The sequence below is a fragment of the Coregonus clupeaformis genome, chromosome 20 (genome assembly GCF_020615455.1).
Source record: "Coregonus clupeaformis isolate EN_2021a chromosome 20, ASM2061545v1, whole genome shotgun sequence".
Classification (NCBI taxonomy): Eukaryota; Metazoa; Chordata; class Actinopteri; order Salmoniformes; family Salmonidae; genus Coregonus; species Coregonus clupeaformis.
This window is the reverse complement of record NC_059211.1, coordinates 6,027,781-6,050,056: the sequence shown is the minus strand read 5'-3', so window position 1 is coordinate 6,050,056 and position 22,276 is coordinate 6,027,781. Positions and strand designations below refer to the sequence as shown.

Sequence of the window (22,276 nt, the reverse complement as noted above, 5' to 3'; positions counted from 1 at the left end):
ACCTATTTCTAAAAATGTATCTTCTTAAAATATGTTTTTAAACCTAACTCTAACCTTAGCCACACTGCTTACATTATGCCTAACCTTAAATGATGAAAAACATTGAACTTTTGTTTGCACGTAAATCATACTCCCGAGTGGCGCAGTGGTCTAAGGCACTGCATCTCAGTGCTTGCAGCGTCACTACAGACACCCCCTGGTTCGATTCCAGGCTATCACAACCGGCCATGATAGGGAGTCCCATAGTGCGGCGTACAATTGGCCCAGCGTCGTCCGGGTTTGGCCGGTGAATGGCGTCATTTTAAATCAGAATTTGTTCTTAACTGACTTGCCTAGTTAAATAAAGGTAAAATAAAATACAAATAAATACGCAGGGTCATGGATAGAAGGGATACAGCTTTTGTCAAATTAACCTCAAAATAATTTTGCATTTTAGTTCACCCTAACCCTAACCCTTTTCCTAACCTTATCCTAATGATCCTAACCTGCTACGTTAATTCTCCTAACCTACTGCATCAATTCTCCTAACCTGCGACGAAGTGTGAAATCACGTTAATTTGACAAAAACTGGATTCCTTCTAGCCATGACCCACACGCAATTACTATGCAAATTATTGATCTGTAAGTAGATCGCAATGTGGGCGGACTACAGTGCACGCGCAGAGCAGGAAACTAACCCGCGCGTCGCCCTACGTGTCTGTCTTTCTTTCTCAGTGTCACACGGTTTAGGTTGGGCCACGTGAAGACGTCAGTAATCTGTAGTTTTGTGAACCTTATTCTACGCATCCATTTAATCAAAACGCAACACAACCATGGTGAAATTAGCAAAGGTAAGAAACATTCAAATTCATAATGTCATTGATAATTTATTTTATTGACTCAATCGTGTGGTTTGTCAATTGCGTTTTTTCCCCATCCAAAATGAAGTTCCTGCATTGCGAATGACGATAACCCGACATGATAAAATGGCAGAGAAACACGCACGTGCTAGGCTTTAAATTGTACTAACTACACAATATATTTGATTGTTATAGCTATCTCTGATACCAAACTCGTGTTTTATGACGTTAGTGTTAAATAATTAGCTGATGGAGATTAAGTAGTGACTACTTTTCTTCTCGACCCAGATACGATCCGCCATGTTTTCTCACTGCACTCTGTTCCTGCAGGTCGGCCCAAAATGGCCATACATGCACGTTCGTGAATCAATCATGGTCTTTCATACCCTGTCGGATGGCTTGTTAACTACCTAGTTAAATGGCTGTTGTTTATTAAATGTGTATGTAATGAAGTTGAGAATCTTTGTTTTACAGTAAGTTAGTACATTTCAGCTTAAAGGGCGGCAGGTAGCTTAGTGGTTAAGAGCGTTGTGCCAGTAACCGAAAGGTCGCTGGTTCTAATCCCCGAGCCGACTAGGTGAAAAATCTGTCGATGTGCCCTTGAGCAAGGCACTTAACCCTAATTGCTCTTGTAAGTCGCTCTGGATAAGAGCGTCTGCTAAATGACCAATTATTTATTATTTATTTATTATTTATTTAAAGCCAGTTTCACTTCTGAAACGCAATGTGCTGCTACACGTTTAGCTAATGCTAGCCTAGGAAAACATGTTTGAGGTTGTATTGGTCTGTTTTGTCGTGTAAATGTTCAAGATTACCAGCAAAATGCCTTTCAAACAGGGCATATTACTAGCCAACAACGTGGCGACAACACGTCGACACAAGCCGATTTGGTATAATAGCAAACATGGTTAACAAATTAACGTTAGCAGCTAGCTAGCGCTGTACTTTTGAGCTCCACGTGTGTTGTGAGCCTGCCCCCAAAAGCCACAGGAGGTGCATGCTCCAGAGTCGGGAAGTTACAAGCCAAGTCTAGCCAAGCGTTAATAAGTGGCATGTATAATAAATGGCCAAAAGTATGAGGACACCTGCTCGTGGAACATCTCATCCCAAAATCATGGGCATTAATATGGAGTTGGTTCCCCCTTTGCTGCTAGAACAGACTCCGCTCTTCTGGGAAGGCTTTCCGCTAGATGTTGGAACACTGTGGGGACTTGCTTCCATTCAGCCACAAGCACATTTGTGAGGTCGGGCACTGATGTTGGACGATTAGGCCTGGCTCGCAGTCGGTGTTGAAATTCATCCCAAAGGTGTCCAATGGGGTTGAGGTCAGGGCTCTGCAGGCCAGTCAAGTTCTTCCACACTGATCTCGACAAACCATTTCTGTATGTGCCTCTCTTTCTGCACAGGGGCAATGTCATGCTGAAACAGGAAAGGGCCTTCCCCAAACTGTTGCCACAAAGTTGGAAGCACAGATTCGTCTAGAATGTCATTTGAATGCTGTAGCGTTAAGATTTCCCTTCACTAGAACTAAGGGCCTAACGCGAACCATGAAAAACAGCGCCAGACTATTATTCCTCCTCCAACAAATGTTAGTTGTCACTGCATTGGGGCAGGTAGCGTTCTCCTGGCATCCGCCAATCCCAGATTCGTCCATCGGACTGCCAGATAAAGCGTGATTAATCACTCTAGAGAACGCGTTTCCACTGCTCCAATGGCGGTGAGCTTTACACCACTCAGCCGACGCTTGGCATTGCGCATGGTGATCTTAGGCTTGTTTGCGGCTGCTCGGCCATGGAAACCCATTTCAAGAAGCTCCCGATGAACAGTTCTTGTGCTTTTGGGACTCTGTAATGGGTGTTGCAACCGAGGACAGACCATCCGGCGGTCCCGTTTTGTGAGCTGACTTGTTGGAAAGGTGCCACGTTGAAATTCACTGAGCTCTTCAGTAAGGCCATTCTATTGAAAATGTTTGTCTATGGAGATTGCATGGTGGCATGCTCGATTTTTATACACCTGTCAGCAACGGGTGTGGCTGAAATAGCCGAATACACTCATTTGAAGGGCCATGTAGTGTATGTCCACCTACTTTTGGCCATGTAGTGTATATGCCATTTATTAATGGTTTTGCACATTTGCCCTAAATTGTCACTATTAAACCATCTGCAGGGTCAAACAACCGGATACATCTGCTTTTCAGGGGGAACAGGAAAGAGCTTGTGACAGGATTAGTGATTTTTGCGAACCAGATACTTTTGAGGAGATGGGGGAAATTCCATTGGAATTGTATTAAAGGTCCCAGTACAGTCATTCTGAAAAGTACTTTTTCACTCATGGGTAACTACCAGGAAGTTTGAAAAGACAGGCTGTGGGCGGGGAGCTTATATTCATGAGGTCGTCTCGACTGACAAGTTTTTTGAAACGCGTGTGTCAAGCAACTTGAATGCGGTGTTCCAGTTTAAAATAATCTCAAGCAAATTTGAAGATACACAAAGCAACTCAACAGCATTGAAACTGCATCAATGATATCATTAAAAAATATATATATACGCCTCCTGTTTGCCATGTCTCTTGTAATGCAGTTCACAGCAGCACTGATGGATGTATTGACTTGACAACTGTGTCAGTTTTGAACGACCCCCCCCCCAGCTGACACCGATGACAGGGGAAACATAACTATCTTCGCCATAGATGAATAGGTCAACTTTTCATTATATTTGCTGACACCCTACAGTCAAATTTTGGCACCAGTAAAGTAGCTATATAAACCACACCACTCTGCAAATGCATCTTCTCTGATTTTGTTTACAATGAGGTGCTTATTTAAATTGGTATGAGAATATCATGTTACCATTGGTGATTTTAAAATGAGTTAAGGGGATGTCATCTTGTCACCTTAATAATGAATCAAAGTGTTTGACATGGGGGAGGGGACTAGTAACTTTAAGATATAACTTTATCAATGTAGAAGCAAGTCAATTTTCATACTTTGATCTGATTTCTAGGGCTATCCCTGACAAAACAAATCTTGGTCGACCTAGTCTTCTGTTCTTTCGACCAATCGACTGGTCAACATTTCTAAATGTATTTGTCCATTCCAACTATATGTAGGCTACTGAGCTTGTCTGACGCTTTAAGCACACTGTGGATAAATAATTAAGACACAAATGACTCAAGGGAGTCGAACAGAGCAGACCCTATTAAAACGAGAGTATCAATTAACATGATTGTGGAAAATGTATTCTCCGTTTCTGACTAGACAGCTAGCACATGACGGTGTGGCTAAAATGCTGCTAGTGGTACAGTGCAGAAGAGAACCTCCCACGACTTTCCTTTTTCTTCTCTCGTCAGGACCAGAAGGAGAGCAACGCCGCTCAGGCCAAATAAATGTTAGGGTACTGGCTAACCTAGCTGGGAGAGTTAAGATTTTACCTAGCTAACTTCACGTGTCCATAGCAAGTCATTTTGCTTTCAGTTGTAGCTACTGAAACACATTTGACAATTGCTACCCAGTTGTAATTTTTTATATACATAACTTACTCCTTTTTAATGTTGAACCTGCTTTTGTAATCTTCACAGGCAGCAAAGAAACAAGCTAACCCCAAGAAAAAGGCCCCACCGCCTCCAAAAGAGGTGGAAGAGGAATCCAGTGAAGAAGAAAGCGATGATGAGGTAAGACTGACTGACCACTGCTGTGGTCAAGATAAAGGACACGTAAAAAAAACGGACTTGTTTTGTTAATATCCATTATTTTCCAGCCCCCACCAAAAGCAGTAGCCAAGAAGGCCGTTGCGCCAGCACCTAAAGCAGCTAAAAATGGCAAAGCAGCAAAAAAAGCAGAAAGTGAAGAGGAGGATGATGACTCTGGTAAGAACCTACTTTGACAGACCTACATTTTACATTTGCAAAACTTCGTAAAAAAAAAAAATTGTAGTTAATATTAATTTAAGGTCTCACTCAGCAGCATTAAACACTTCCCTTTTATTATTCAGTTTATTGAAATTTCATTATTTGTACAGCTATTTACGTACCATCAAAGATGGCAAATTTACTGAAGAAAAATTTAAAAGAACTATTTCAGCCACACCGGTTGCTGACAGGCCGCACACAAGCCTAAGATCACCAAGCGCAATGCCAAGTGTCGGCTGGAGTGGTGTAAAGCTCACCGCTATTGGACTCTGGAGCAGTGGAAACACGTTCTCTGGAGTGATGAATCACTCTTCACCATCTAGCAGTCCGACGGACAAATCTGGGTTTGGCGAATGCCAGGTCAACGCTACCAGCCCCAATGCATAGTGTCAACTGTAACGTTTGGTGGAGGAGGAATAATAGTCTGGGGCTGTGTTTTCATGGTTCAGGTTAGGCCCTTAGTTCTAGTGAAGGGAATCTTAACGATACAGCATACAATTACATTCTAGACGAGTCTGTGCTTCCAACTTTGTGGCAACAGGTTGGGGAAGGCCCTTTCCTGTTTCAGCATGACAATTCCCCCGTGCTCAAAGCGAGTTGCATACAGAAATGGTTTGTCGATCGGTGTGGAAGAACTTGACTGGCCTGCACAGAGCCCTGACCTCAACCCCATCGGACACCTTTGGGATGAATTGGAACGCCGACTGCGAACCAGGCCTAATTGCCCAAAATCAGTGCCCGACCTCACTATTGCGCTTGTGGCTGAATGGAAACAATTCTCTGCAGCAATGTTCCAACATCTAGTGGAAAGCCTTCCCAGAAGAGTGGAGGCTATTATAGCAGGAAAGGGGGAACCAATTCCATATTAATGCCCGTGATTTTGCAATGAGATGTTCTACAAGCGGGTGTCCACATACTTTCCTTACCTTACAAAAAATGTAGGGGCGTGGATCAGAAACAGTCAGGATCATGTGACCACCATTTGCCTCATGCAACATCTCCTTCGCGTAGAGTTGACCAGGCTGTTGATTTTGGCTTGTGGATATGTTGTCCCACTCCTCTTCAATGGCTGTGCGAAGTTGCTGGATTTTTACGGAAACTGGAATCTGCTGTTTTACCCGTCGATCCAGACCATCCCAAACATGTCAATGGGTGACATGTCTGAGTATGCAGGCCATGGAAGAACATGGACATTTTCAGCTTCCAGGAATTGTGTAGAGATCTTTGCAACATGGGGCCGTGCATTATGCTGAAACATGAGGTGATGGCGGAGGATAAATGGCACGGCAATGGGCCTCAGGATCTCGTCATGGTATCTTTTTTTCATTGAAATTGGCATCGATAAAATGCAATTGTGTTGGTTGTCCGTAGCCCATACCATAACCTCGCCGCCACCATGGGGCACTGTTCACAATGTTGACATCAGCAAACCGCTCGCCCACACGACGCTATACACGTGGTCTGCAGTTGAGGTAGGTTGGATGTACTGCCAAATTGTCTAAAACGAGTTTGGAGGTGGTTATGGTAGAGAAATGAACATTTATCTCTCTGGCAACAGCTCTAGTGGACATTCCTGCAGTCAGCATGCCAATTGAACACTCCCTCAACTTAAGACATCTGTCATTGTGTTGTGACAACTGCTCATTTTAGTGGCCTTTTATTGTCCCCAGCACAAGGTGCACCTGTGTAATGATTATGCTGTTTAATCAGCTTCTTGATATGCCTCACCTGTCAGGTGGATGGATTATCTTGGCAAAGAAGAAATGCTCACTAACAGGGATGTGTGCACAACATTTGAGAGAAATAAGCATTTTGTGCATATGGAAAATATCTGGTATCTTTCATTTCAGCTCATGAAAAATGGGACCAACACTACATGTTGCCTTTATATTTTTGTTCAGTGTATGATGTTCTGGTCAATGAAATTACCCTGATCCTTCTTACCATATCAGAAGAAGAGTCTGAGGAGGAAGCCCCCCCACCCAAGAAGGCCCCAGCCAAAGCCACACCAGCTAAAAAAGCCCCAGCCAAGGCAGAGGAGTCTGACGACGATGATGATGATGGTATGTCAGCTTTTTAGTGGATACAACATGAATGTGACCGGACAATAAACAATGCATGGGGGTTGTGGACATATGTCTTTAATGGTTTGAAAGATGATAAATAGACCTGACTACTAGTAACCAGGATCCCCCTCCATTTCTTGGCACACCTGTAGTTGCTCAGTACTCATGTGTGATTGTACGGAGGTAGAACAAAGCCAGTGCTATGTCTTCGGTACCAGTGTGTGTTTATAGTCTGCTGGTCCTATCCTCAATCGCTGGCACACTTGAAAATACGCAATGGGGCCTCATCTTCAGGTAGGTTTACCAACTATACTGCAAACGTTCATGGTTGTTACTCTTTTGTCTGTAGATGATGAATCGGAGGAGGAGACCCCACCTCCCAAGAAGGCAGCTGCTAAGCCCTCCATGAAGGTCACCGCAGCCAAGGAGGAGTCTGATGAGGATGATGGGGATGGTAAGGATGGGGGCACACTGCCTATCGTAAGCATTGTGCGTAACATGCTGACCAAACCGGCCACATTGCGTGCGTGAGGGTTGCAAAATGTACATGCGTGTTATTCAACCATTTAATCCAAACTGCTCGCGGGCATCTGCGTAATGGGCGTTAAAATAGAACTTGGTTCTATTTTAGACGTGCTGCAAATCCGCCTCTCCCGTCTACTCATTGGGTTTTATGAGCATATATCCACGTGGGTGATTTAACAGATGAACGAGGTCCACACGCCAGTCCAGTTGGTGGTGGTAATGCACCTAAAGGTTGGTTGCCAACCACCATATAACATCCACAGAAGAACGCTGAACGAGGAGAGTTTTCTTTGATTAAACTAAAAACGAACTTTCCTTTTTATCTGTGGATGAATTGAGTAGAGAACACATGATTTTGTATGCCTCTAAATGTTCAAAATGCTACAAAGTAAAACTAAACGGACCATATGCATTTCAGGTAAATTAACAACCCAATGTTTATCTCCCAGGACAAATTAGCGAGCAACAGCAAGCTAGCGAAATGTCCATTAACGTTTCTTGTGTATTTCGACCTGTCCCCAAATGAATATGGTTGTTTTTTGTTTTTAACCTGCGTGTCATGAAAGCGTCTGGTGGGGAAAGACAAAATCAACATGCAGACGCATGTGCGGAGCCAGTTTGGTCAGCATGTAAATCTTGTGTCGAAATAATGGGTGGCATGTAAAATCATGGTAGTACTTTAAATGTGGAACAGGCCGCGCTTGCAGATGGATATAGTGGTCAGCTGAGCATGCACTTGAACAACAAGGGACTTAAGTGACAAATACATTCAGTATTATTTGATCTGATGTACGCTATTGCTGGTCAGTAAATTACCTATAGTTCTTGATACTCTGAGACTAAAGACATGTCATGCCTTCCAGACTCTGAAGAAGAGGAGATGGACACCACCACAGCAAAAGCAAAGAAAGCAGGCATGGTCAAGGCTAAGGAGGAGTCTGATGAAGAGGATGATTCCAGTGAGGAAGATGGTAAGTACAATTGTGACTACTGTCTACTATCTTTATACTTTCGTTTGTCATTTATTTGGCGAAAGGGTTGACTTGGGCATGGACTAATGGTGTGTTTTAAGACAACTCGTAACCTCCACGTTTTTTGCATATTGGTTGTTTCTGATGTGTACCAAGTGGGGAAACTGAGCTCATCTTTCAGCGTTTCCGAGTTGTCTTCAGTGCTGCATCAGGCTGCCATTTTGTCCTGTCATTGCAGCGCGAGGTTATTTCCCCTAGCCCATGCCTCAATATTTTGGTGTTTGTATATCAAAGGGGAAATGGCTTGGCCTTGCTTTTGGCTTTGGGATTGAAATGTATCAAGGCCATATTTTTATCAGGACCAGTTATGATGCAAAACATTTCTGACAGTGAGGTTTTCAAAGATGGTCAACTACTGAACTGGTCTATACCGAAGAGCAATTGACCCCCTCACCGCTGTCATTTGGTAAAGGTTTCTGGGTCCTAAGCAGGCTGTTTTGTTCCACAGAGGCCCCAGCAACTCCTGCAAAGAGGAAGGCGGACAACAAAAACGAGACTCCACTTGCCAAAAAGGCCAAATCAGAAGGCGAAGGTAGGCCTCAAATCCCAGCTTGTGCAACACTAGTTCAAACACAGAACCACAGCACGCATGAACAAGGGACTTAATACTGACTCATTTGATGTCACCTTTATATTATCCTGTTAAAATACACTGTACAAAACATTAAGAACACCTGCTTTTTCCATGTTATAGACTATCCAGGTGAAAGCTATGAACCCTTATTGATGTCACTTGTTAAATCCACTTCAGTCAGTGTAGATGACTGGGAGGAGACGGGTTAAAGGATTAAGCCTTGAGACAATTGAGACATGGATTATGTACGTATGCCATTCAGAGGGTGAATGGGCAAGACAAAAATGTAAGTGCCTTTTGAACGGGGTATGGTAGTAGGTGCCAGGCGCACCGGTTTGTGTCAAGAACTGCAACACTGCTGGGATTTTCACGCTCAACAGTTTCTTGTGTGTATCAAGAATGGTCCACCACCCAAAGGACATCCAGCCAATTTGAGACAACTGTGGGAAGCATGGGCCAGTATCCCTGTGGAACGCTTTCGACACCTTGAAGAGTCCATGCCCCGACGAATTGACTGTTCTGAGAGTAAAGGGGGTGGGGTGCAACTCAATTAGGAAGGTGTTCTTAATGTTTTGTACACTCAGTGTATGTTGTCATTGACAATTTCAAATGTTACATAATTTAGAAATGTTTTTTACCCCCCCCAGAAACATTTTGTCTATTTGTCGGCAACCTGAACTCAAACAAGGACTTTGATGAAATCAAAGACGCTTTGGCAGCTTTCTTCTCAAAGAAGAACCTTGAAGTTCAGGACGTGAGACTTGGTGCATCAAAGTAAGTGATGGTGGTCTCCTACGTTATGAGCCATTTTGGACTTCTGCTGGTCCTATCCTCAATCACTGGCAAACTTGAAAAAGACGAGGCAGCAATGCTGAATTTATGGGTTTTATATGCAGTCTTCTAATGGATACCTTTAACTTTCGCATCAGGAAATTTGGCTACGTAGACTTTTCCTCAGCACAGGACATGCAGACGGCCATGGAGTCATGCAATGGCAAGAAATTCATGGGACAGGAGTTGAAACTGGACAAAGCCCGCAGCAAAGAGAACTCCCAGGAGGACAAGAAAGGTGAGGGCCTCCCTGCAGACAGTATTATTATAATGTACTATCACAACGTGCTCTTTGTAATTGTCGTAAGAATATACTTGCTCACTGTCTTGTATCGCGAAACAGATAGGGACGCACGGACATTGTTTGTGAAGAACCTGCCCTTTTCGGCCACGCAAGATGACCTGAGGGAAGTGTTTGCGGATGCCGTTGAAATCAGAATACCCCCAGGCCAGGACGGTTCCAACAGAGGGTGAGGACATGTTTCTTTCCTGGTTAGAATGTGTTTGCGTATTGTATCTGTTTACCTCTGATTGGTAAAAAGAACCATGCTGCATTATTTCCCCCCTCACAGCATTGCTTACATCGAGTTCAAGACAGAGGCCATTGCAGAGAAGATGCTAACGGAGGCCCAAGGCGCCGACGTTCAGGGACGCTCCATCATGGTTGACTACACAGGTGACAAGAGCCAGAAAGGTGCAAGAACACCAGGTAAGAAGCACCGACTAGGTTGGCAATTTTATTTTGTCAATCCGGACCAGTCGTGATGCCAACTTTTCTTCCTGAAACACGGAAGATTTCAAAGATAGTCAAGTGCTGAACTACTGGTTGCTGCAAAAGCTACTTTCGTAGTGCTAATGCACCCCAACATCCGCGCTGACTACTTGTCTGCCTCTTTCTTTCCTCAGCCCAGGCAGCTGCTGAAAGCAAGACCCTCATTGTCAACAACCTGGCCTACAGCGTGACAGAAGACTCCCTCCAGAGCGCATTCGAGGGGGCAGTTTCCATCAGAGTACCACAGAACAACGGCAGACCCAAAGGGTTAGTGTGGGTGGGATTTCACATTGCACAGCTGCATCACCCTAATTTCTTAACAGATTAGTTTGGGGCTTATGGCAAACCGTGGTGCCTAGATCTCTATCGGATGTGACCTCATGGGTGGGTCAGACCGCATCCCCAGGGCTTCTCATGAGCTCCTTGTCCAATCAGTGGCGGCGTATAGATTTGCACGAAGTAGAGCCAAATCACAGGTTGAACAGGCACCTCCAAATGGGTGTTGCCCATGTCCGCTGTGAAACAATTCAACATTTACATTTTAGTCATTTAGCAGATTCTCTTATCCAGAGCGACTTACAGTTAGTGCCTTCACCTTAAGATAGCTTTGTGGGACAACCACATACAGTGGGGAGAACAAGTATTTGATACACTGCCGATTTTGCATGTTTTCCTACTTACAAAGCATGTAGAGGTCTGTCATTTTTATCATAGGTACACTTCAACTGTGAGACGGAATCTAAAACAAAAATCCAGAAAATCACATTGTATGATTTTTAAGTAATTGATTTGCATTTTATTGCATGACATAAGTATTTGATCACCTACCAACCAGTAAGAATTCCGGCTCTCACAGACCTGTTAGTTTTTATTTAAGAAGCCCTCCTGTTCTCCACTCATTACCTGTATTAACTGCACCTGTTTGAACTCGTTACCTGTATAAGAGACACCTGTCCACACACTCAATCAAACAGACTCCAACCTCTCCACAATGGCCAAGACCAGAGAGCTGTGTAAGGACATCAGGGATAAAATTGTAGACCTGCACAAGGCTGGGATGGGCTACAGGACAATAGGCAAGCAGCTTGGTGAGAAGGCAACAATTGTTGGCGCAATTATTAGAAAATGGAAGAAGTTCAAGATGACGGTCAATCACCCTCGGTCTGGGGCTCCATGCAAGATCTCACCTCGTGGGGCATCAATGATCATGAGGAAGTTGAGGGATCAGCCCAGAACTACACGGCAGGACCTGGTCAATGACCTGAAGAGAGCTTGCACCACAGTCTCAAAGAGAACCATTAGTAACACACTACGCCGTCATGGATTAAAATCCTGCAGCGCATGCAAGGTCCCCCTGCTCAAGCCAGCGCATGTCCAATCCCGTCTGAAGTTTGCCAATGACCATCTGGATGATCCAGAGGAGGAATGGGAGAAGGTCATGTGGTCTGATGAGACAAAAATATAGCTTTTTGGTCTAAATTCCACTCGCCGTGTTTGGAGGAAGAAGGATGAGTACAACCCCAAGAACACCATCCCAACCGTGAAGCATGGAGGTGGAAACATCATTCTTTGGGCATGCTTTTCTGCAAAGGGGACAGGACGACTGCACCGTATTGAGGGGAGGATGGATGGGGCCATGTATCGCGAGATCTTGGCCAACAACCTCCTTCCCTCAGTAAGAGCATTGAAGATGGGTCGTGGCTGGGTCTTCCAGCAGGACAACGACCCGAAACACACAGCCAGGGCAACTAAGGAGTGGCTCCGTAAGAAGTATCTCAAGGTCCTGGAGTGGCCTAGCCAGTCTCCAGACCTGAACCCAATAGAAAATCTATGGAGGGAGCTGAAAGTCCGTATTGCCCAGCGACAGCCCCGAAACCTGAAGGATCTGGAGAAGGTCTGTATGGAGGAGTGGGCCAAAATCCCTGCTGCAGTGTGTGCAAACCTGGTCAAGACCTACAGGAAACGTATGATCTCTGTAATTGCAAACACAAGTTTCTGTACCAAATATTAAGTTCTGCTTTTCTGATGTATCAAATACTTATGTCATGCAATAAACTGCAAATTAATTACTTAAAAATCATACAATGTGACTTTCTGGATTTTACAGACCTCTACATGCTTTGTAAGTAGGAAAACCTGCAAAATCGGCAGTGTATCAAATACTTGTTCTCCCCACTTTATAACAGGCATAGAAAGTACATTTTTCCTCTACCGTGGCTATCAGTAGAGTAAGAGCTAGAAGGGAGGATCAAGTGCTGGGTACGTTTTTTGGGGGGGTTGAGGTGAGATTGTCGAGGAGGATTATTTAAGATACTGTTTGAAGAGGTAGGCTTTCAGATGTTTTCGGAAGATGGGCAGGGACTCTGTTGTTCTAGCTTCAGGGGGATGCTGGCCCTTCCATTGGGGTGCCAGAACAGAGAAGAGCTTGGACTGGGCTGAGCGGGTGCTGCCCTCAAGGAGGGGTGGGTGGGCAAAGATACCTGAGGTGGCAGAACTGAGTGCTTGGGTTGAGGTGTAGGTTTTGAGCATAGCCTGAAGGTAGTTAGGGGCAGTTCCTCTTGCTGTTCTGTAGGTAAGCACCATGGTCTTGTAGTGGATGCGAGCTTTGACTGGAAGCCAGTGGAGTATGTGTGTGGAGGAGCAGGGTGACATGAGAACTTGGAAAGGTTGAAAACCAGGCGTGCTGCATCGTTCTGGATAAGTTGCAGGGGTTTGATGGCACAAGTGGGGAGCCCAGCTAACAGCGAGTTTCAGTAGTCCACACAGCAGAAGACAAGTGCCTTGATTAGGACCTGCATCGCTTCCTGTGTGAGGTAGGGTCATACTCTACGGATGTTGTAGCGCATGAAGCTGCAGGAGCGGGTTACTGCGTTGTTTGCAGAGAACGACAGGGTGTTGTCCAGGATCACGCCAAGTTTCTTTGCACTCTGGGAGAGCGACACTGTGGAGTTGTCAACCGTGATGGAGAGGTCTTTGAGCAGGCAGGCCTTCCCCGGGAGGAAGAGCAGTTCAGTCTTGTCGAGTTTGAGCTTGAGGGGGTGGACTGACATCCAAGTTGAGATATCTGCCAGGCACGCAAATGCGTGTCGCCACCTGGGTGTCAGAAGGGGGGGAGAAAAATAGTGTCATCCACATAGCAATGATAGGAGAGACCATGTGAGGATATGACGGAGCCGTGTGACTTGGTGTATAGAGAGAAGAGAGGGCCTAGAACCGAGCCCTAGGGGACACCAGTAGTGAGAGTATGTGGTGCCGACAGACCTCTCCACGTCACCTGGTAGGCCTTCCTCAATTTTCGCTCAGTTGCCCGCAGCCCTGTTCTGTAAGCTCGCAATGAGTCACTCAGCCACAGAGCAGGAGGGGAGGGCTGAGCCGGCCAGGAGGAAAGGGGACCGTGCAAGTCATAGGATGTGGAAAGGGAGGAGTAGGGTCGAAGAGGCAGAATCAGGAGGGAGAAGGATTTAGGAAAAGAGAGATGATAGAAGAGAGTAGTGGGAGAGCGAAGATTGTGACTGCGCATGACCATCTGTGTAGGGGCTGAGTGGTTAGGGTTGGAGGAAAGGGAAACTTAGGGGGGTTGCAGTGAGATTAGACGAGCAGCCTCTAGTAAAGATGAGGTCAAGCGTATTGCCTGCCTTGTGAGTTTGAGGTGATTGGGAAAGGGTGAGGTCAAAAGAGGCAAGGAGGGGAAAGAGTTGGAACGAAATGAATCGAAGGCAGACGTCGAGAGGTTGAACTCGCCAAGTACGAAGAGAGGTGAGGCGTTGTCAGGAAATGAGTTTATCAAGGTGTCAAGCTCATTGAGGAACTCTCCAAGGGCACCTGGTGGGGGATTAGATGACAATGTTAAGCTTGAGTGGACAAGTGACAGCATCGAATTCAAATGAGGAGATGGACAGGTGAGCAAGGGAGAAAAGAGAATCTCCACTTGGAAGAAATGAGTAGACCTATGCCACCACCGCGACGACCAGATGCTGTCGGACTGAGAGAAAACATAGTCCGATGAAGAAAGAACAGCTGGAGTAGCAGTGTTATCTGGGGTGATCCATGTCTCCATCAGGGCCAAAAAGTCAAGGGACTGAAGGGCAGCATAGGCTGAGATTAACTCATCGTTCTTGACCGCAGATTGTCAATTCCTAACGATGCCTGAGACCTGGAATTCCACATGGGTTGTGTGCGTAGGGTACACTCAATTTAAAGGGTTGCAGCCAAGGGGTGGGGAGCATCTGTAAAGCCTACAGGGAGAGGTGTGAAAAGGTATAGATAACAACACCGTTGACAAATCTACAATGGAGCAAAATGAGAATCTGTAAATAACTAGGTGAGATACTCAAGTGAGACATCAGTTAACATACCCTCCCCACCACCACCAAGTGTAAGTCTTGTTCCTAAAACTATTTGTCTATCACTTGTGCAGGTTTGCCTTTGTGGAGTTTGAGAGCACGGAGGCGGCTAAGGAGGCGCTGGACAACCTGAATGGCACAGAGATTGAGGGCAGGCAAATCCGGTTAGAGTACAGCCAGAACAGTGGAGGCAGAGACGCCGGAGGCAGAGGAGGATCCGGTAGGTTTCATTGCCTTAACTCAGCACACAAGTGATGGTGGTTAGATGCGAACCTTCTCCATTTTGTGCCGCAGTCTACAGTTGTAGACTGTTGTAAATAACAAAGCCAGTTGGTTTTCTTGGCTCTCCTGTATGATTGTAACATTCATGATTTCCTTTTTCCAGGAGGTCCAACAAAAACACTGTTTGTCAGAGGGCTTTCTGAGGACACCACAGACCAATCACTCAGAGATGCATTCGAGGGCGCCACTGGAGCCAGAGTGGTCACAGACCGTGACACAGGCAATTCTAAATGGTAAAGGGTGTTGAAACCCTTCATACTACTGTCCTTTGACCTCTTCTCATGAGCTCCACCAAGTGGAGCCAAATCAGTCAAATGGGCACCTACCTTGACCTCAGTGGTAGTTTGCCCATGTCTGTTGTGAAACATAATGACTTGATAGTAGCAATATGCCTTTAGATGTTGCAAATACATTTTGCTTGTCTAAGGTACAGCATCACTATTTCATGTTCATAGGCTTTCTGCAGACATGCAATTCCATTTCCAAGTATCCTCTCTTAATTTATTTTCCTTTCCTGCTCTTCCAGCTTTGGCTTCGTCGACTTTGACAGTGAGAACGACTGCAAGGCGGCCAAAGAGGCCATGGTGGGCGGCGAGATTGATGGCAGCAGCGTCAACCTGGACTACGCCAAGCCCAAGGGCGACAGCGGTGGCTTCCGTGGGGGTCGGGGAGGCTTCGGCGGTGGCAGGGGAGGTCGCGGCGGTGGATTTGGCCGTGGCGGTGGTTTCGGCGGTGGCAGGGGAGGTCGCGGCGGTGGCTTCAGGGGGGGTAGAGGAGGTGACCGTGGAGGTGGACGTGGTGGGTTTAGAGGTGAGATTCAGTGTTTGGCTCATGCAAAGTAGTGTTGCGTAGCGTAGCCCCTGTTTGGACCAGATATGATACTTTTTACTGTGACGTAGGTCCTGGTCTATAGTCAATAGAAGAAGCACTGGCAGCGATTTTTCATGCCTTAGTGACAAATTAATTTGCTGCATTCAAAGGATTTCCGAGGCAATATCAAAAAATTTTTTTATTTTAATGCAGATATTCTCATCTGCGTTATTCCACCAGTGGTGTTTCCACCAAACTGACTTGTTGCAGATAAAAATCAGTGCGTGATAACGTGCACACAATGTACTTTTTCGCTTACATTTTCATATACCAAAATGAAAATGTAACTATCGATAGTTTGGTCACAAACTGTTGTGTTAAATAGCAAATGTGCATACTCTGTTCTTGGCACGTGCGCTCTAGCCAGCAGCTCGCAGAGACAGTGCATGTAGGCTGTGCGTGTATTGGGTAGGCTACATGATGAGATTATGGATAAGAGCGAGAATATTTTTTTATTTGTCAAACTGCAGTAAAGCATCAATTGTCACTATAATTAGACCCTCTATATTTATTTGAAAGGGGCATCAAGCTCATCGCTGTGCACTTCCACCACCCTGTGAAGTTCATAACTTATTTCATCTGTATGCTGCTTAACTGCATTGCCTCACAAGTTTAATGAATTATGATGGTTATTATATCATTATTTGCGCAATAACGCTGTTCCACCGCCATTTCTTACATAATACATTTTACCACAATGTCGAACACAGTCAGCATTTATAAAATTGTACCGACACTTTGTTTACATCACAGCGGTCTCTTTTATATACTGAACAAAAATATAAATGCAACATGCAACAATTTCAATGATTTTACCGAGTTACAGTTCATATAAGGAAATCAGTCAATTGGAATAAATCTAATCTATGGATTTCACATGACTGGGAATATGGATATGCATCTGTTGGTCACAGATACCTTAAAAGAAATGGGCCTCAGGATCTCGTCACGGTATTTTTGTGCATTCAAATTGCCATTGATAAAATGCATTTGTGTTCGTTGTCCGTAGCTTATGCCTGCCCATACCATAGCCCCACCGCCACCATCGGGCACTCTGGTCACAACATTGACATCAGCAAACCGCTCGACCACACGACGCCATACACATGCGCAACATTTGAGAAAATGAGCTTTTTGTGCAGATGGATAATTTCGGGGATATTTCTGTTCTTGAAACATGGGGACCAACACTTAAGATGTTGTTTTCCTTTTTTTTCTCCAGTGTGTGTGTACAGTGCCTTCAGAAAGTATTCACACTCCTTGACTTTTTCAACATTTTGTTACAGCCTGAATTTTAAATGGATTTCATTTTAGGGATTTCACCATGAGGCCAATGGTGACTTTAAAACAGCGTTAACTGGCTGTGATAGGAGAACTGAGGATGGATCAATAATATGCCATTTAGCAGACGCTTTTATCCAAAGCGACTTACAGTCATGCGTGCATACATATTATTTTTTGTTTATGGGTGGTCCCGGGGATCGAACCCACTACCTTGGCGTTACAAGCGCCGTGCTCTACCAGCGGAGCTACAGAGGACCACAACATTGTAGTTACTCCACAATACTAACCTAATTGACAGAGTGAAAAGGAGGCCTGTACAGAATAAAACTATTCCATAACATGCATCCTGTTTGCAACAAGGCACTAAAGTAATACTGCAAAAAATGTGGCAAAGCAAATTGACTTTTCGTCTTGAATACAAAGTGTTTTGTTTGGGGCAAATCCAATACAACACATTACTGAGTACCACTCCACATTTTCAAGCATAGTGGTGGCTGCATCATGTTATGGGTATGCTTGTAATCGTTAAGGACAGGAGTTATACAGGGTAGAAAACGTAATGGAGCGAAGCACAGGCAAAATCCTAGCGAGAACCTGGTTCAGTCTGCTTTCCACCAGACACTGAGATTAATTCACCTTTCAGTAGGACATTAACCTAAAACACAAGGCCAAATATACACGAGTTGCTTACCAAGACCGTGAATGTTCCTGAGTGGCCAAGCTACATTTCTGACTTCAATCTGCTTGAACATGTATGGCAAGACCTGAACATGTTTTAAAAGAATGGGCAAATGTTGAACAATCCAGGTGTGGAACGCTCTTAGAGACTTACCCAGAAAGACACAGCTTTAATCGATGCCAAAGGTGGTTCCACGAAGTATTGACTCAGGGGAGTGAATACATTCCTAAAAACATGTTTTCACTTTGTCATTATGGGGTATTGTGTATAGATGGGTGAGACATTTTTTAATCCATTTTGAATTTGGGCTTTAACACATTAATAAATAATAAGTCAAGGGGTATTAATACTTTCTGAAGGCACTATGTATGCGTGCGTGTGTGTCTGACTTTATTCGCATAAACTGTGTATGGGAATGTTGTTATTCACTGACTGAGCATGATTTAATTTTTTCTAGGTGGAAGAGGTGGCGGATTCGGGGACAAGCCCCAGGGCAAGAAGATCAAGTTTGACGATTAAAATCCCGGTCTATTTTACTATTTTGAAAAGACTCCGTCTTATCACCATACCTATATGCTGGGAGAGCCTTTTGGACATTTCAGAAAGCTGCATTGATATAACTAATGGGTTCATTAGGCCCCCCCAATCACCAAAACGTATCTTCACCTCAGCTTGAGAGCTGCCTGTGAGTTTTGAAATGTCCCTACTGCCCACCTGCATTATCCATAAGTTTTAGTTTTTCCAAAGGAGGAAAATGGAATGTCTGGCAACCCTGTTTGCTGTGGGGAAGAAAAAAGAAGAAGAAAAACCTGTTGGTTCAGGTACATATTGTACATTCAACAATTTGTATTTCATTTGACCTTTTGTAAAAAGTGCTGTATCCTTATGTTTTATTTTGTTATTTTAGTTTGCTCTAGGTGCAAAACTTTGACCGTACATTTGCAAGGCATATTGTAATGGATGGAAAGATTAAATCAGAGCCGACGTCTGGTAAACTGGTGTACTGGCATGTTTTGGGTGGGGTACAGTCAATGTCTTACGAGTCAGAGGACTAGAGGCCTCAAAAGAATAACGTTTAAAAGTGTAACATATATTACATTTGTAGTGCAATGACTAATCTTGCCATTTTAAAATCTGTTTTCACAAATGTGATAATTGAATAAACTAAGTGATGTTTTTAAGTATTTTGTCCATTACTTTCATATAATACACTGGCGTTTCCAAAGAATAATGGGACATTAATAAAGTCTCCACACTTTCAATGGCTGATGAGAAGCCATTTGCTAAAGTGAGGCATGGATGAGATCCTACTGGGAGATAAGAGGGGAGGATTCTGTAACACCTATCTTGTGCAGCGTAACTTGCTTTCAACACGAGGTGGATAGTGTTTTTGCAGTGTGTTATTATATGTGGATATTTAGGCGTCTAGGAGCCTCACTGTCAGATACATTCCATGTCAAGAGATCAATTCAACACATTTCACCCAATTCCCATTAGGCTATCTGCAACTATATCAGTGCCATTAAGATGCTTTTGGGAAACTGGGCCCATATCTGCTGCTAGCCAATATGATAGAGAATTGTAAAACCTTGTACACTGTAAATAGTACTTAATTTTTCATAAATAAAATGTATAAAACTGCAGTGCCTTGCTATGTTTTCCACTTCATTATTCAAGGAACCTTTTCCTCTCACAGCCCCTGTCATCCTGTATACGGGTTGAAAATGGCAGATTGTCCTTGATAAGTGCGTAAATTGGAACGCGGTGGCTGTACAGTAACATGCTATACCCAAGGTCAGAGCTCAGGTGCGCTGTATGTGTTTTGACAGACAGCTGTTCGACTTGAGCACCGCATATGACAAGATGCCCTCATTCCTCCTGCTAATTGGTATTTTGTGAGTGAGGAAAATGCTGTAAATCGAGGAGTCTGTTCTGAAAGATAAGACGTTGAAGATAAGTACCGCTTTGTCATACAAGCAAACCACACACCCATGAGTCAAATGTTCACTTCACATTTCCATATTTGAAAACTCATGTCGTTTACAGTATCAATTTCAAACTTTACTAAAATGTTTGATCCACAGTTACAAGGATGACATGCGCAGTGGAGACCTGTCATTCAGGGAAGGTGTGAGACCCACCTGTTTAGCATGTTATTCTGGCATTAATTTGTGTCACATATCAGTTTGCAAAGTATGTAAAAAAATATATATCTTGAGTTAATAAAGCTGCATACAAACATGGTCTCTTTCTTGAGTAAGGCAGCTCCAAAATGCAGGTGTTTCAGCATAGTTCAGTGCTTTCTGTGGTGGAGGGTCAGCCAGCTACATCACAGAGCTTAGGCATTGGTAATCTTCTAGTTGCGCCGTGATTGGCTTTGTGTTCTGTCACTCATGGGGAAACTACGTCACCACAGAATCTATTGGGAGAGCTAGGCAGTTCAAGCCCCCTTGGGTGCTGCGATAGATTTACAGTAGAAGAATCACGTCAACAATCTACTGGCAAATCCTTTAAAATCCTTGTCATATAAAGATAAATTATAGATAAAACGTATCGATGCTCATCGGCAATTGGACATAAACATTACACAAAAAGTTGGAAATCGCAAATTCAACAATGAGTGGTTTGCAAGGAATCAGTGGCAAACTGTGAAGTCACAAAGCAATCACTTCCCCAGCCTGCTATTCGTTGGAGAGGGTGTGTGGTCCAAGTCTGGGTTTAAGGATTTAAAACATCTGTCTGAAAGGGTCTCTTTTCCAAGCTTAGAAGGATAAACATTCCCATGCAACACCATGGGCCAGAAAAGGTTGAACACATTGGCCATGCTGTCAATCCAGCCTGACTTCATCCAGAGAATGCCAGACTTTGATGACAAAGTTTGCTCACAAGAAGGACCGCCTTCCTGTTCAAGTGAGCACAGCACAACAATCAATGGTGAGTCCAAAAATATGTTATTTATGCTGCTGTGTAAATGATGTAATATGCCAGGGAGATATGTATAATGTAGCTAAGAAAGTAATACTAAGTGTATGTTGTGTAATAAGCTGTTAGTATCCCATGTATCTCATCCTAAGAAGTTGGTCCCTCTCCCAGAATTTAGCCTACTGTTCTGACTTGGTGCACATGTAGCCTATAGCCTGTTATAGAGAAATGTGTTCATTGAATATTGTAAGAGCTTTGATTGTCTGCTTATATGCCCCCGTTGTTTATCCTACGGTTCTGACTTGGTGTACAGGGAGAATACTGTAAGAACGGCCCATGTTCTGAATTATGTGGCTGTCCATTTCAAAAGTGCTGAACAAATAGGCATATCCGTCTAACCTCACTCATTGTCTTAATCAAAATTACGGCTTTCCACTTATCCGCTTAATCGGTCCCTTATGCCATAGTTTGTACGTCTCAATTGTTATATTGCTTATATACTGTAGGTAGAGCACAGCGTTTGCAACGGCAGGGTTGTGGGTTCGATTCCCACGGGGGGCCAGTATGAAAAAATATAATGTATGTACTCACTAACTGTAAGTCGCTCTGGATAAGAGCGTCTGTTAAAATGACTAAAATGTAAAATGTAGGTCTCTCATTAGTATTTTAGGCAATGATGCATTTTATTGTTGGAATTATGCGTTTCATTGTTTTGATTACTTTGTGTATTATAATTAGCTTGTGCTTTTCTCCACGAGGAGGCGATACTATATAATGTTGTTGGGTCTGTAACCATGTTTGCCAGTGACAGTCTCTTCCCATAAAAAAAAAAAAAAAACTTCTACAGTAATAGACCCATGTAATTCCAGTTAATATTGTGAGGGTTGTTTTGTTTGCTCAATGAGCTGTCTAATTTAGTATGTCTATAAATGTGGATCCTAGTGATTGTATTTTCCTTCCTTTTTAGACCACATAGGCCTAATAAAATATTTCAAATGGTAGGCTAACCTTGTCTCTCTCTCTCTCTGTGTGGTGACTTAAAGAAGAGTAAAGTTAAAGTTACATCTTGCTGAATGTATCAGAACTAACATATCTGAATTTCTGTCAGTGTCCATTTTGAAAGTGCTGAACGAATAGGCCTACCTAGTCACAGGTAGTTTGCTTATATTTATAGCTAAGTGTCAATAAGAACAAACATTATTAATTTACTGAACATAAATGTAATAATGTTTTTGTATGGTTCAAAAGTCAAAACTAATGTCGGCATGAGTTATTATTGAAGGAGAATGTGGTTCTTATTGAGTTACACAAATCCACAAGGAGTCAGTAGAAACCATATGTATGTATGCAAG

At 43.8% G+C, this 22,276-nt stretch overlaps 1 protein-coding gene and 1 non-coding gene across 2 annotated transcripts; both read left to right on the top strand.

The window, feature by feature from the left end:
- The first annotated feature begins 690 nt into the window (after positions 1–690).
- On the top strand, positions 691–19,183 carry LOC121533782 (nucleolin). Its single transcript, XM_041840020.2, has 16 exons — positions 691–830; positions 4,416–4,508; positions 4,595–4,703; positions 6,698–6,808; positions 7,161–7,265; positions 8,200–8,307; positions 8,816–8,899; positions 9,589–9,715; positions 9,871–10,010; positions 10,116–10,242; positions 10,345–10,481; positions 10,679–10,811; positions 14,962–15,107; positions 15,273–15,402; positions 15,696–15,979; positions 18,460–19,183. The coding sequence occupies exons 1-16, from the start codon at positions 813–815 to the stop codon at positions 18,519–18,521; spliced, it is 1,914 nt and encodes a 637-aa protein (XP_041695954.1). The 5' UTR covers positions 691–812; the 3' UTR covers positions 18,522–19,183.
- On the top strand, positions 6,939–7,076 carry LOC121534378. The gene has a single exon (XR_005994609.1). It is a non-coding gene; the product is annotated as a small nucleolar RNA SNORA57 (small nucleolar RNA).
- Positions 19,184–22,276: the final 3,093 nt, after the last annotated feature.